A 14,994-nucleotide genomic window follows, 5' to 3' on the forward strand; every position below is an offset into this window, starting at 1 on the left:
AACGGTCCCCTTTACGATGCTTTCTCCCCTCTATTTATAGAAGTTTTAACTCCTTTGAACTTGGTAAGTTTGGCTAACAGAAGAAAACACAGCCGTGCATGATGGTGCAGCACAGTCGTGCATATCATCGAAGCACCCCTGTGCTTCACCGGGCGTGCTTATTGCTGTGAGGCATTAAAACCCATTCATTTGGGCCCAAAATGTACCCAAAATCTACTCGTGACCTCTTTATATCAAACTGCTCAATTAACAACTAAATTAGTGTAAAACCCAATTCAAATAAATGTCAAATATGAATAAATGGGCTATAAAAGAGGGCCTAATTATAGACTTATCAGAAGGTGAGAAAATAACCTTTCTCGAACCCTAACCCCTTTTAAATTCTCTCTGGTCATGACACTTTCGCTACAGCGAGGGGACCTCGCTGCAATGACAGCCTCCCTTGCTACAGTGAAAAACTCATACAAAACTGCATTCTGGTTTCTATAGAATCTCGCTACAGCGAGACTGCACCCAGAAATGCATTCCAAACTGTGGCTTTGTCACTACAGCGAGGGACCTCTCGCTACAGCGACAAGGCAACAGTTTCATCCTTCTCTCCCAGTGCCCTTTCGCTACAACGAGACATCTCTCGTTGCAGCGAGAACACTCTGCACCAGAATACTTAGCCAAAATTCAGTCCAATCATCTACAAATATAAATACACTACACAGAAAAGTCAACGCAAACATTTATATTAATAATCAACTATATTACAAAATTTGAGGCGTTACATATGTTTTGTATTGAAATAATGAAGTAAAATGCATATAATTATTTTTAAAATCTATAAAAGTCATAATTTGAATTTCACTTTGAAAAGGTTGGATTTGTTGTTGTTCTTGCCCAAGTTATTAAAATTGAATATGAGAAGGGACGACAATATGACTCATGTAACAAGCATTTCAAGAAGCTGAAAGTAAATGGACATAAGTTTTTTTGTGAAAATTGCCAGAAATATATCATTCCTACTCCCAGGTATAAACATTACTACTTATAAACTATATATTCAATTTAAAACTAATTTAGTAAAATATTTAGTGAACTTATGACCAATTATTTTTTTCTAGGTTTAAGCTGCATGTTAATGTTATAGATTCTACTAGATCTGCTTCTTTAACAATATTTGAAAATCGCCTATCACAGTTTATTGGAAAGTTTGAAAAACAATTGAAAACAGAGATGACTGAGGTGGATTGTGTTGATGTTGATTTTATTTAATCTTTTATATTTGTTTTAATCTATAATATTTTTAAAATAGCTTTCTACTCTTATAGGCAAATGTGACTAATGGATTTCCTCCTGAGATTGATACAATGTTATTCAAGTTCTTTCTATTCAAAGTTAAAATTACTTAAGTAAATTTAAATGCCAATTGGGTTTCATACAATATTAAGAAATTTGTTAATAGTGTTGATCTAATTGACTAGTTTAAGTCATTGCATGGTATTAAGGTATATTTTTAAAATTATTAATGATTGAAATAAAGGTGTCAAATTTTGATTTCAAAATAAAATAATTAAATCTTGCATATTAATGGAACGATGATGAAGTAGAAGAAGATTCAGAGATACTTTGTCAACTCAAAATGCTGGCAATTTGAAGGTTGTAATTTGTTTTGAATTAATTTAATCATCTTCAAATTGAAATGAAATTTCAATTGATAAATTTATTTATTGTCAAATCTCTAAAAAAAAAAATTGTATTATGTTTGAAGCGTGAAGACTTTGAATGAAAGTGCTCGCTTAACCATGAGTAATGTTGAAGATGAGCAAATAATTGATATTAAGAAGGTAGTAAATGAATTGACTTCAAATGAGTAACAATATTTTAAAAAATATTGGTTTAAATATTGATTATAATTTACATTGTTTTAGGATTCCCAAATAGTTTTTGTTGAAGTAGCTCCTACTCCCAAGCAACCTATAAGATGGTAATGAATAAGGATGAAATGAGTCCATCAATTGTTGAGGAGTCACAAACACAAGATTCAAGGACTAAGCCTTTAAAGAAGGTCATCATTAAAAAGGAGTTAAATGTTTAATTTATACGGATTTAATTTCATTTTTATTTATATGTGGCTTTTTTTTAATGTTTAGTTATAAAGTTATTTGCTGATATTTTAATATATTTGAACCATTGTACTATTCTCTTCCAATGTTATGTGAGTAAACAAGATTTTGAATATATGAATTTAACTTTTAAGTTATTTTAGAAAAATTCTTATCACACTTTGATTTAAGTCCTTCATTAATATTTCTTTCTTTCAAATAACTAATATTTTTATTAGTAATAATAGTAACCTATACTAATTAATTTTAAACTTTCAAAGAGTTTAAATATTATTATATCAACATGTATAATTTTATATTTGTCATAATATTTGTCTATTTTTTATATGTGACTCATAAATTTTATATTATATCAACATGTATAATTTTAATTGATATAAGAATTTATTTTTTTATTCAATATAATTATTCTTCTCTTTTACTTTCTATTTAAATCTTAATTGAAATTTTAAAATATATAAAGTATATAAAAATTTGCATATGAAAATTTATTTATCTTATTTTTCAATCTATTTATATTTAATATTATTCAATATAATATAATTTTATTATTATATATTTTTTATTTTTAAATTATAATTTATAATATTATTATATACTAATATACAATATAAACAAATTTATGTGACATATAAATATATTTATTAATTTATAATTAAATTATTATTAATAATATTTTTAATGTTTAAAGTCACATATGAATTATTTTTAACTGTTAAATTTATTTTTAATAGATAATTTATTTTAAAAAATAATCAAAATTTTTATTTTATATTTTTTTTCTTTCTGTTATATTAAAAATAATAAATTTTATATTTAATTATAATTATTTTATAACTAAATTATATATATATATATATATATATATATATAATGCTCAGACATATTTGCTAGGCATAAGAGAATTAATATTTTTTATTTCTAAATTGTGTGCTATATAATTTTTTAAGATAAGATATGTTTTTAGTATTTATAAATATAGTTAATATTTATTTTATTTTTTCAATAGTTTTAGTCTTACAAAATCTGTTTTTAGTATATTGTAAGTCTTAATGCAATATATAAAATATTTTATATTTTATATTTTAAAATAACAAATTAAGTAATAAATATATGATTCAATAATAAGAGGTTAAATTATAATACATGATAATGATTTCAGAAACACAGAATAGACTTATTCAATAAAATAAATATTTTTTATCCTTGAATGGTATGCTATATAATTTTGTAAGATAAGATATATAATTTTATTTCTTCAATAATTTTTGTCTTAAAAAATTTTAAAAATATTAAAATTTATTTTTTTACTATGGATCCTTATCTTGTGGTATGTATGTATACATGTTAAATTATTATAAATTAATTATAAGAGTATTTTTAAATTTTATAGATTTAAATTTATAATCTTATAAATTAAAATAATATTTGAGTTTAATTCTTTTACTTTTAAAGTTAATTTATAAATATTTAAAAATATATTATAAATCTTAATATAATATATGAAATAATTTTATTAATAACAATATTAATATATATTAATTAATTTTAAAATTTAAAATAATTTAAATATTATCATAAATATTTTATACAATTTTTTTTATTTTATAATTATTATTTATAATATCATATTATGACATAATAATTTATCCATGCATCGCACATGTCACTTTCCTATTGTGTATATAGAAGTAGGATCTTCTCACACTAGTGTAAGTCTACAAAACTCTTACACTCGGTACTCTTTCATTTAACTTACATCTAACAGTAAGTAAAATAATAAATTTTAACTCGTTAAATATAAATTAAATGAAAGGTTTAAATTGAGTGTAAAAATTTTTAAACTTATATTAATATGGAAAGAAATATATATATAATGAGTGTAAGAGAGATGAGTCTAATTTGGAGTGTGAGAAAGAGAGGGAAAGAAAAAGAAAGAAATTGGAAAAGGAATAAAAAAAAGGTGAAAAAGTTACCGCTTTTTATTCATATTTCATGCTAAAACAGAAATATGAGAAGATCCATTCCCTAAATCTTGTCATTCACAAATGGAGAATCAATTCCACTAATAAAAAAAATTCCCTTATTTCAAAATCAATTTTATTTTCCACAACTTTAATTTAATTTTGAAAGGCAAATTAACCTCGTTCAAATTTCAAGATAAGTTATTCTTTCCATGACCAAACAAACAAGCACTGTATGATTTCTCAACTTGTGGTAAAGGGTCCTACTTTATGTTATTCAACCAGTGAAGATGTAACTGGACTCTACCAGAAGGAGATGAAACTATACTTTTCTTCAATAGATTCCAGCGCTCATATCTTATGTAAGTCATGGCTCAAATATCTATTTTAGTTTTGTGATTTGGACGAATCTTATATTGTTTGGTGTTATTGATGGCAACATTATTGGTGATCATGGTTAAATCTTTAGTGGATATCCAGCATGAATTGATTTGATTTTGATAATGTAGTACAACATTTGTAGTTGGCGTCAAGCTAAGGTCTATGAATTGACCGTTCATTTTCAGAAAATTGATGGCAAATTTAGATCATGTAACTTTATGGCTAAGATAAGGGAAAGATTGTTTTGCTACCAGAGTGGCGCACTTTAATTTTCCTTATTGGGCAATCATGATTTTAGACTGCTTATAATATGGTATATGTAATGTTTTAATGACAGTAATATAATTAATATGTACATACACTACAGTGCCCTGATTGGTTATTTGAGTACACGTTGCCAGAATAAATTCATTTCTTTATTCACTTATGATTCTTGCTCCTGACAAATCCAAAATATGGAGCATCAAGACTTGAATTCCAGAAGATGTCAACCCAGATCAGTATTCCAACAATTCTATTGTAGCTATTTACAACTTCCTCCCAATCACAATGCCGATTGGAGTTTTCCAAGAATAAGATGCATCTTTCAGGTTCCAGGTCAAGACCCTTATTCCATTTTGTGTTTTTATTTGAACAGAAGAGCTTCTTTTGGCCTCTCCAAAAGAGATAATACTGTAGCAGCAATATGATTTGATGAAAGCCCTGCTTCTTCAATCTGATCGTTTGGTGATCCATGCTCAATGTACCTATCAGGAAGCATCATTGCTCTCCACTGCAGGTAAATCTCAAAGGGGAGTTAGAAGTGCACAAATAAGGGACATATCTGAAGGAATAACAATCTGAAAAGGAAATCATGAAGATAGTGACTTGTCCAAAGAGGAAGGTTTACCTTTAAAGGTCCATCCAATACACCAGCTAAGCTTAAGAATTGTGAAACGTGTGATCCAAAACCTCCAATAGAACCCTCTTCCACTGTAATGAGTATTTCATGCTCTTTAGCTAGTAGCTTAATGAGATCAGTGTCCAAAGGTTTGCAAAACCTAGCATCAGCTACTGTCACATAAAGCCCAAGCCTTTTAAGCATTTCTGAGGCTTGAAGGCATTGTTGGACTACAGAACCATATCCTAAAATAGCAACTCTGCTGCCTTCAACCAGAATTCTGCCCTTTCCTATCTACATAACCCAAAAAAAAAAAAAAAATCAATTTTATTACTTAACTATTGAGAATTAAGCTTGGAAAATATCTGTTTGTAACTTATGCTGACCTCAAGTGGGGTTCCTTTGTTATTGAGTGGCAGAATGGCTCCAATTCCATTTCCCCTAGGAAATCTAAAGCAGCTTGGTCTGTCATCTATAGATGCTGCGGTTGCAACCATGTGCATCAATTCAGCTTCATCAGATGGAGCCATTACCACCATGTTGGGCAAGCAAGCCATGTAAGTAATATCAAATGCTCCACAATGGGTTGGTCCATCTGCTCCAACCAAACCAGCTCTATCCATAGCAAATCGAACCGGTAGTTTTTGAAGATCAACATCATGAACTACCTTCATATCCAATATAGATCATAGTAGTGAGAATGTTTTATTTCAGGTAATTACTAGTGAAATGACATAAAGAAGAAACCATTCTATCCTATTTTCATCTAATGATATTGGCTCACCTGATCGTATCCACGTTGCAGAAATGATGAATATATAGCACAAAATGGCTTGAGGCCTTCAGCGGCTAAACCAGCTGCAAATGTAACAGCATGTTGTTCAGCTATCCCCACATCGAAACAGCGGTTGGGAAACCTTTTCTGGAAATAATTTAGGCCAGTACCACCACCCATTGCTGCATGAATGGCCACTATCTTTTTGTCTATTTCAGCTTCCTTTATCAAAGACTCAGCAAAGTATTGGGTGTATGAAAGTGTAGAAGATTTTGACTTAAACTGGTGACCTGTCTTTGGATCAAACTTGACAACACCTAACAGTGTGTGTGAGAAAGTATGAGAATACTTTAGAATTTCTCATCATGATTTTGTTTAAAATATTATAAAAAATCCCTTTCTCACCATGCATTTTATCCGCTGCTACTTCTGCTGGGGGGTATCCCTTCCCTTTTTCTGTCACAACATGAATCAAAACTGGACCTGGGGCAGGCATTGCTTTCACTTTTTCAAAAATGGTGACCAGATCTTCAATGTTATGTCCATCCACAGGACCTATGTAGTACAAGCCAAGCTCCTCAAAAAATGTAGAGCCAGAGGCACTGATCATACCTCTTGCATACTCATCTACTTTTGCTGCAACTTGGTGTGTTTGTCCACCTATTTGCTTAGTGATGCTCTTTAGCAGATAAAATTAAGAGTCAAATAATTGCCAAAGGGTATTGAAATTTGACATGATCACTGAAACCATAATGTTATTGACTACTAAAACGATAAGTTTGAGAGGCTTACTTTTGCAGCTTCTCTAAGTTTGCGGAATTGAGTACTCGCTTGAATTTTGCTTAAAGCACTACTGAGGGCTCCAACTGGAGTTGCAGGGCCATCAAGTGTGGCAGTTGGTAAAGAAACTTGTTTGTTGTCATTAAGTATTACTATCATGTTAGCATCAAGGAATCCTGCATTGTTCATGGCTTCATAAGCTTGGCCTGCTGTCATTGCCCCATCTCCAATTACTGAAATGATGCTGTTGTTCTTTCCCATTAGATCACGTGCAACTGCCATGCCTTTCATTATTTTGTTGTAACCAGAAACAGAATAGCATTGAGAATTGTTGTTCAATAAGTGAGATACATGCATGTTCAAATTTGTTCTATAAAACAAATGTATTGGGTCTTATGATTCAATAATCTCACCGAGACCAGCAGATATACTTGTAGAACTGTGCCCTGCCCCAAAAGCATCATGAACACTCTCATCTCTTTTAGGAAAGCCTGCTAGCCCTGAAGTCTTCCTAATGCTGTGCATCCTGGACCTTCTACCAGTGAGAATCTTATGTGGGTATGCCTGCAATTTGGTTACTTCTTAGACCATTACACATTGAATAAGCATAACCCTTGATAATAATGGAAAATTTTAAAAGGGGTAACAAAAATTTAAAATTTTAACCTTTTTACAAAAGCAAATTTCTCTAAATGAATACAGTTTACATTTATTCTGCTTTCTTTAATTTTCTATTAGAAAAAAGAAGAGCAAATAAGAAAAAACCAAGACTAACTTGATGGCCAACATCCCATATAATCTTGTCTTCAGGAGTGTTGAAAACATGATGCAAAGCGACTGCTAACTCCACTACTCCCAAACTTGAGCTAAGATGCCCACCAGTGTTTGAGACAGTGTATACAATATCTGCCCTCAACTCTGCTGCAAGTTGCTCAAGATCCTGACACATACATGCACAATCTTACAAACAACCCAACAAAAATCATTCAAAATAACGGGTGTGTCAGCCACAGACAAGAATCTGCTATGCCAGGCCTTTGACAAATGATTGGCAGTTTTAAACGGTTCACCTGTGTGGACAGATTCTTCATGTGAAGTGGGTAATTGACTGTGTCCAACAATGGTGTTGCTGGTTTCTCCCCTGAGTAATTGATCCTCCACCCATCTTTCTCTTTCTTTATAACATTTCTTTCCCCATCACCTGAGCCATCTGCTGAAGCTCTCACACACAACTGGCATTGACACAATCACACATCAGCCATCATTGCACCATCATGAAAAAAAAATCATGGCCTTTTGCAGGCCAAACGAAAAAGAGTGACCCATTGTGAGAGCAAAACATAGGACCATAAAAAAGAAATGAGAAAACCATAGTATCATACACACAAAGATTGTGTCTAGTCTTGTTAAATGGTTAGATCATAAAGGGTAATTGAAACCATGATATATGTACATATGATTCACCAACCTGGTTTCTGCAACCATGGTTTGGACTTGGAGCTTGATGTCTGTGGCATGGAGGCACAGAATAGTTTGGTTTAACAAAGGTACCACAGAAAGCCATGGTTATTCAAACCAGTGAGAGAAAATACTGGGAAAGATGTTTGTAAGTATGCAGAAAGTAAGAGACTAGATAATAACCAGAGCTACCTACGTGGTAGTCCTTTCATTTAAACTTAAGTGTTCAGCTTTACAATATATAGAGAGGAACCAACGAGTGGGAGAGGAATGAAGAATTTTATTTTTATATTTTTTATTTCTTTGTTTATTGGGTCTAGTATTCTCCTTTTGTATCTTTATAATTAGTTCTTATCATTATATGACTCTTTGTTTATTTAAAGCATTCAGAGCAGCTAACTTTTTCTTAAGATATTTAGTCTAATTCAGTACAAAACAAAAAAGAAGGAATCCAATAGTACAATAAATTTAGGCATAATTATATCACTAATTTTCATTTTCTTTTCAACATTACCAGCGATAATATAATATTTTTTACACCGATCGACAATCAACTATAATTTATCATGTCATTAAAATTTGTTAATTCTTATGACATTAATTCTGATATTCATATCAAAATTAAATTCTTTCTGAAAACATATCTCATTAATTCATTCATTCGTTGGGCTATTTTGATACAAACCTTTGTTAAAAAGAAGAAGAAAAATGTTTAATCGTTAATTTAATTTGAACAAAAAAAAAGAAAAAAAGGTTCAATGAACCCTCTGATTTAGTGTCTTCTTTTCAGATTTAGTAACATTCACTTATCTCCACCATTTAAGAAAAGAACGTCAAAGATAAGGAAGAAAAGACACATATTTGAATTTGCTTGATGTTCACAGAACACAGTTTTAGCATTTTGATTATATAATATTTTAATATAAATTAGTCAATCTAAACATATGCTTTGGTGAAAGGATCGGATCCGCCGCCAAAGTTGTATTATAGAGATACGTTATACAGTACAAAAATTTCATCACCGAAATTATACGAAATAAATGCGACAATGTTGAATAGGATAAAAGCAGAAGTCACTATTGATATTATTAAATTGAAATAAAATTTTAAATAATTAATTAAAATATATAATATTATGGAAAAATATTTTAATAATAGATATTGTATTTTATTATATAAAAATAAATGAAGAAACAAATTTTGAATTAAAATTATGAAAAAATTTAAAAATGATTAATATAAAAAAATATATGACATGATGGAAAAAATAATTTATCTTAAAAATATTTGTGTATAAGAAAGTTTTATAAACATTTTTTTAAATTTTTACTCACAAATTATATATAAAGGTTGAAAATTTGTGTTAATAAATTATAAATAGAACTAATGTTCTTTCCTATCAAATGCATGAATTATTTTTTTAACAATTAATATTTTTGGTATATTATATCATATTATATTTAAAATTTAAAATTTAATAAAGGTTAATTTTCATGAAAAATTAAATTCAGTTTAAATGAAGACAAGTTTGTCTTTCTTATTAATTGATTTTATTAATTTTTTACATATTAAAATATTGTATATAATTATCAAATAGAAATGAAAAGAATAAAAAATCGTTTCATAAAGTTTAATTATGTGTGTTGATAAATGTTTATACATTGGATTATACAAAAATAAATTTCAATCTTAAGTAAATAGTTATATTAGATATTTTTATCTTATATGTGTGATATAACCAATATTTACATATTTTTTTTATCGAAATCATTTTATTTAAATGTCTAATTATAAAATTTATATAATTATTTTGGTGCGAAAGGAATGAAATAGAAGTATTTGTGAGTTAAATTACATCTTATTAATTTCATCGTTTTTATTTTATTATCTATTTAATTAATTTATAATTTAAATTTTATTAAATTCAATCTAATTAAAAATAGTTTCGGAAAGATCAGATTTCTATTTTTTTTCGTTTTAATTTTATAGAAAAATATAAAATTCTAAAATATTCAATAAGCATTTAATAAAAACTAATATAAAATATATCTTCAAAAGCCAATTATTATATACCTGAAGTTAATATATTTCATTGCATAGTCTAACTAGTACTGGTAAAGATAATGTCATAATTAGCATTTTAAGTTAGAAATTAATTTATTTATTTGTCTGATCTAATTTATTTTAGACTTGTTAAAATGGCTTATCCTACTTTTATCAAATATAGATCAATCTATTCATAAGTTACAACATGAATGCTAATAAAATATTTTTTATTTAGATTTGTTATAAGAGACAATTCTATCTAAATTAAGAATATTTACAATGTTATAAAATCAGATGCTTCAACAATTTTATATAATACAAAATTCGAACTTATAAATTATAATTATGAAGTATCAGTGTGTATGGCTTGGGACAGAAAGCAAGTACCAAGGGAGGGTCGGCAGCCGGCAGGTAACTGAAGTTAGCTAATTTTAGGCTTACTTAAATAATTCGCCTATAAAAATATTATTATATTTTCAATTTTAGAAAAATTTTATTTACTTATAGTTCCTAAGAAATACAAAATGCACATAATGTTAGTCTTAAGCAAGGGACTAATTTTTTTTAATATAATACTAAAATGGAATAAAATATTTATAAAGATTAAAAAATAATATTTTAAAAATAAATTACTTAATTAAGATTTAATTTTATTTAAAAATCATTTTCTGATTTTACAATAAAAGTATAAAACTATAAAATTAACTTAGGCAATACCTTGACATCCCCTTAAATGATTTGACTTTTTGAAGAGATTGAAGGATGTATAATTTAGATAGTTAAGATATCGTTTGAATCTAACAAAAATAAAAGATTGCTAGAACAATAATTGCTTTTTATAAGTATGGAGTAAAAGAAAATTAATGGTTTGATTACTAGGAACGGATACCAATATGTTATTGGTTGAAATAGTATATCTTAATTTATTTTAAGTAATTGCCTTAAGTTTAAAGTTTGTGTGTGAAAAAAAAAATAGTTTTATTATGATGTGAATGTTCTCAGTTTTAATAAAATTCTTTTTTTATAGAAAATTCATACAGTTAAACTAAAAATGTATTAGGAATTTGTATGATTTATTTTACAATTATCATTTCAAATTATTTACCACTGTCAATGACAATAAGATATTATATTTTTTATTTCTGTTTAAGAAATTTAAGAAGATAATAATAATATTTTACTAATTTATGCTGAATAATAAAATGAAGAAAAAGAAAGTAAATCATTTGCTTAATTTTCTAAAAATTATAAACTATTAAATTAATCATTTAAAATTTTATCATTATATCAAGAAAAATTTTATAGTACTTCCAAAGATTGATAAATTTAGATGTTTTTAATAGATAAATTAAAAATTAACACATATAAATATATATTTCACATCCTTACATAATATGTATTTTTAATTGCTTTTAAAATATTATTTTTAATATTTAAATGTAACACCTAGTACTTTTATGTTCTCTTCCCCTTTCCATATGAGCCACATTTAAGAGTGGACATGTGTCATGAATTGTACATTTTGCTTTATCCTTTTTTTTTATATTTTTATTATTCAGATTACTATTTTTGGTATTTTATTTTTGTATTTTCCTATTTTAAAAATATGTTTCTCAAATTAACTTGTTTGAGTCTAAAAGCCACTAGATGAGTTACATATAAGAGAAGTCTTGATTATTTTCTATTTTATACAAAATAAAATAATTTAAAATTATGCACATGTAACATGACAATTAATTTTGATGAGATATAATATAGATTTACTGAATATATATATATATATATATATATATATATATATATATAAATGAGTAAATTTTTTATTTGATAAGAAGATAAATAAATACATGATGTATGTATTTTGAAATTGACGACAGCAAAATGATTTGTTACATAATTTTTCTCAAATTGTTGATTCTAGAGACTTTTTTTTTTCTAAAATACAATTATCAAACTTAATTTTAAATTTTAAAAAAATTTAAAATTAATTTTTATGAGATTATTTTCCTACTTATAACAATTTAAAAAAAGAAAAAGTTTAAGTGTTCATATGGTGGAGCTCTACACCACTACAAACACTCTTGTCTTGTATTGAAAAAGCAAAAAAATAGAAGATTTTTAAGTTTCAATTAACAACTCAATAAAGTAGATCTCCATTATACCTAAAGAAAAAAGCCCTAACACAATAAGTAGTCTTCTACTATACTTGCAAAAAAAAGGCCTAACAAATGTAGTAGTAGAAAAATTAACAAGATAGAATTAGGTCTAAACTAACCATTAGATAAAGGTTATATGTTACAAATGTTCCTAGCAAAGTCAACCACCATTTTCACTTAATGAAAAGGAAGATGATCTGTAAAGGCTCAACAATTCATGTCAACACCTGTACTGAGGATTTAACAATGATTTGTAATAAACATGTTACTTGTTTTTATTATTTTGAATGAACAAAGGGTGTATTATGTATAAGTTGTTTTATTTGGACAATTTATTTTTTGAGTTTCACCAACTTAATGTAGTTGTTATGTTTTAGGTTCCATTTAGTTATCATGTTTTAAGTTATTACATCAGGAAAAAAAATGACAATATAAACCAAATGTTGGTCATAGACAATAACTAAAGTGTTCTTTAAGTAAAGCAAAATAGATCATTCTCTTTTAAGTTAGCTCTACGAGATAATTATACCACAATGTGTAACTTTAGTTCCATATTGAGATTGGGTGCACGGCATAGTAGCTACACAAAGAACTTTAATGTCCTAATTTTAACATCTAAATATGTCATCCAAAGCTATTGCAAGGGGAGAGGCTACTTGAGAGGTTGTTTGATTAGCAACATTAAGACTATCCTTCACACTAGTGCTATTGTTAACCTAAGCAAAATAATTGCAATACTCATCAACTTGCACCATATGGAAGAAGTTAATTAATTTTCCAGAAAAGACAATTGAACATAACACTAAAACAACTTTATATTTACTATATATTTAGGACATTCAAAGAACAATCTTCCAAGATTAGTTTCTATTTTTTACACTCTTAACAATTGCTCTCAACGCACAATAGCAAGCCTTACCATTTTGTCTTCTATTTTGTTGTAATGATGACCTTGAAGATGAACTCATAAGAGGGTTTCTATTGTTATTAGTAGCTATTTAAAATGCTGGAAACTCCAATAGTGGAAGGAAGGAAGGAACCCTAACAATGGAAGGAAGGAACCTCAATAGTGAAAAAAAAGAACCCTAATAATAAAAGGAACCTAACTAGAGGCGTAGAGGCGATGGAAAGGGATTAAAATGTTAAGGTAATTAGGGCATAATTTTTTCATTTCATGAAATGTTACTGTATATGCCAACTGAGTTGTCACATGTGTTACTTAACATGACATGTCAACATTCTGTTACTATTGTGAAAATCAATTTTCTTGCTTCTAAATTTATTTTTTTAAAAAAATATGAAAAATAAAATAATAAATTTGTTTTACAGAAAAATGAAAAATTTTTGAAAAAAATAATTTTGCTTCCCGAAAACAGAAGCCTGCACTACACAAGCTTCTATCCCAATAACAAAACCAGTTCTTAAGCACGAGAAAGGAAAACTTAGAACTTTTGGCATTTTGCAAAAAACCCTAAATGACTCATATAAATATACAAGTAAGGGATCTGAGGAGGGGAGCTTTTGGCGAGTAGGAAGAGATTGGGAAGCATTAAAATTTTTCAGAAAATTTGAGAGATCTGAGAAAAAAAAACTAGTTTTCAGAGAGGGAGCGAAAAAATTTTAGAAGTAGCAGCTATAAATTTTCAAAAATATTTAGAGGAGGGGGCAAATCTTCTAAAGGAAACAACAAATTTCTTTGAAGGAAGATCTAAAATAAAAGAAAGAGAAGAAGAGAAAAACTGTTTCTACAATTTTGCTATCTTCTATTGCGAGTCCAAGTATTGCCTTCTCTTTTTAGCATAAAACTTACATCTATTTTTTACTACAGTGCTTTATTTTTTTTGCTATGTGTGGATGCAAAAGTGAGATAAAAAGAGATGCTCGATGCAGTTATACAATAATTTTTATTTATTTAAAAACTATAACATAATGTTAAAAAAAAAAAAAGCAAATGTGAGACTCGATGCTTTACGGGATCTCACCTCAACTGCAATATCCCATACGCCCTGCACTTATCAAATCATATCAAATTTTGCCTTATGTTACTTTTTTTTTTTTACTTTTCTTTTCTTTCTAATCTAAATGATTTAATAACAAATATTAAATAAGAGTTAAAAAAAAAAAAAGGGAAGTATTAAATAAAGTTGGCTGATTAAACTTAGTACTATTATTTTTACTTATTTTTTTTTTATTATTATTATTATTATTAAGCATTTATTATTATTATTATTATTATTAAGCATTTATTATTATTATTTTTAGTTCAAATTACTTTTATTATTTTCCTTTAAAAAATAAGATTCTTATTTCTCATATTTATTTATTTTATCACAAATGCAAGATTTTATTATTTATTTATTTTTATTATTTAATTTTTAATTTTTAATTTTATTTTTTACCTCATTTATTGATTTTTTTTCTTTTTTTTCTAAGTAATCATAAT

The 14,994-nt window shown here is 27.5% G+C and overlaps 1 protein-coding gene across 1 annotated transcript; it reads right to left on the reverse strand.

Moving 5' to 3' along the window:
- Window positions 1-5,081: 5,081 nt before the first annotated feature.
- LOC113871623 (probable 1-deoxy-D-xylulose-5-phosphate synthase 2, chloroplastic) lies at window positions 5,082-8,455 on the reverse strand. Its single transcript, XM_027508720.1, has 10 exons — window positions 8,360-8,455; window positions 7,962-8,123; window positions 7,667-7,831; window positions 7,305-7,455; window positions 6,904-7,175; window positions 6,517-6,790; window positions 6,121-6,428; window positions 5,723-6,004; window positions 5,346-5,630; window positions 5,082-5,228 (listed from the first exon to the last, which is right to left on the reverse strand). Exons 1-10 carry the CDS (start codon window positions 8,453-8,455, stop codon window positions 5,082-5,084), a joined length of 2,142 nt encoding a protein of 713 aa, XP_027364521.1.
- Between the last annotated feature and the right edge of the window lie 6,539 nt (window positions 8,456-14,994).

This window comes from Abrus precatorius, unplaced genomic scaffold (genome assembly GCF_003935025.1).
Source record: "Abrus precatorius isolate BTA unplaced genomic scaffold, Abrus_2018 Scaffold7, whole genome shotgun sequence".
NCBI classification, from domain to species: Eukaryota; Viridiplantae; Streptophyta; class Magnoliopsida; order Fabales; family Fabaceae; genus Abrus; species Abrus precatorius.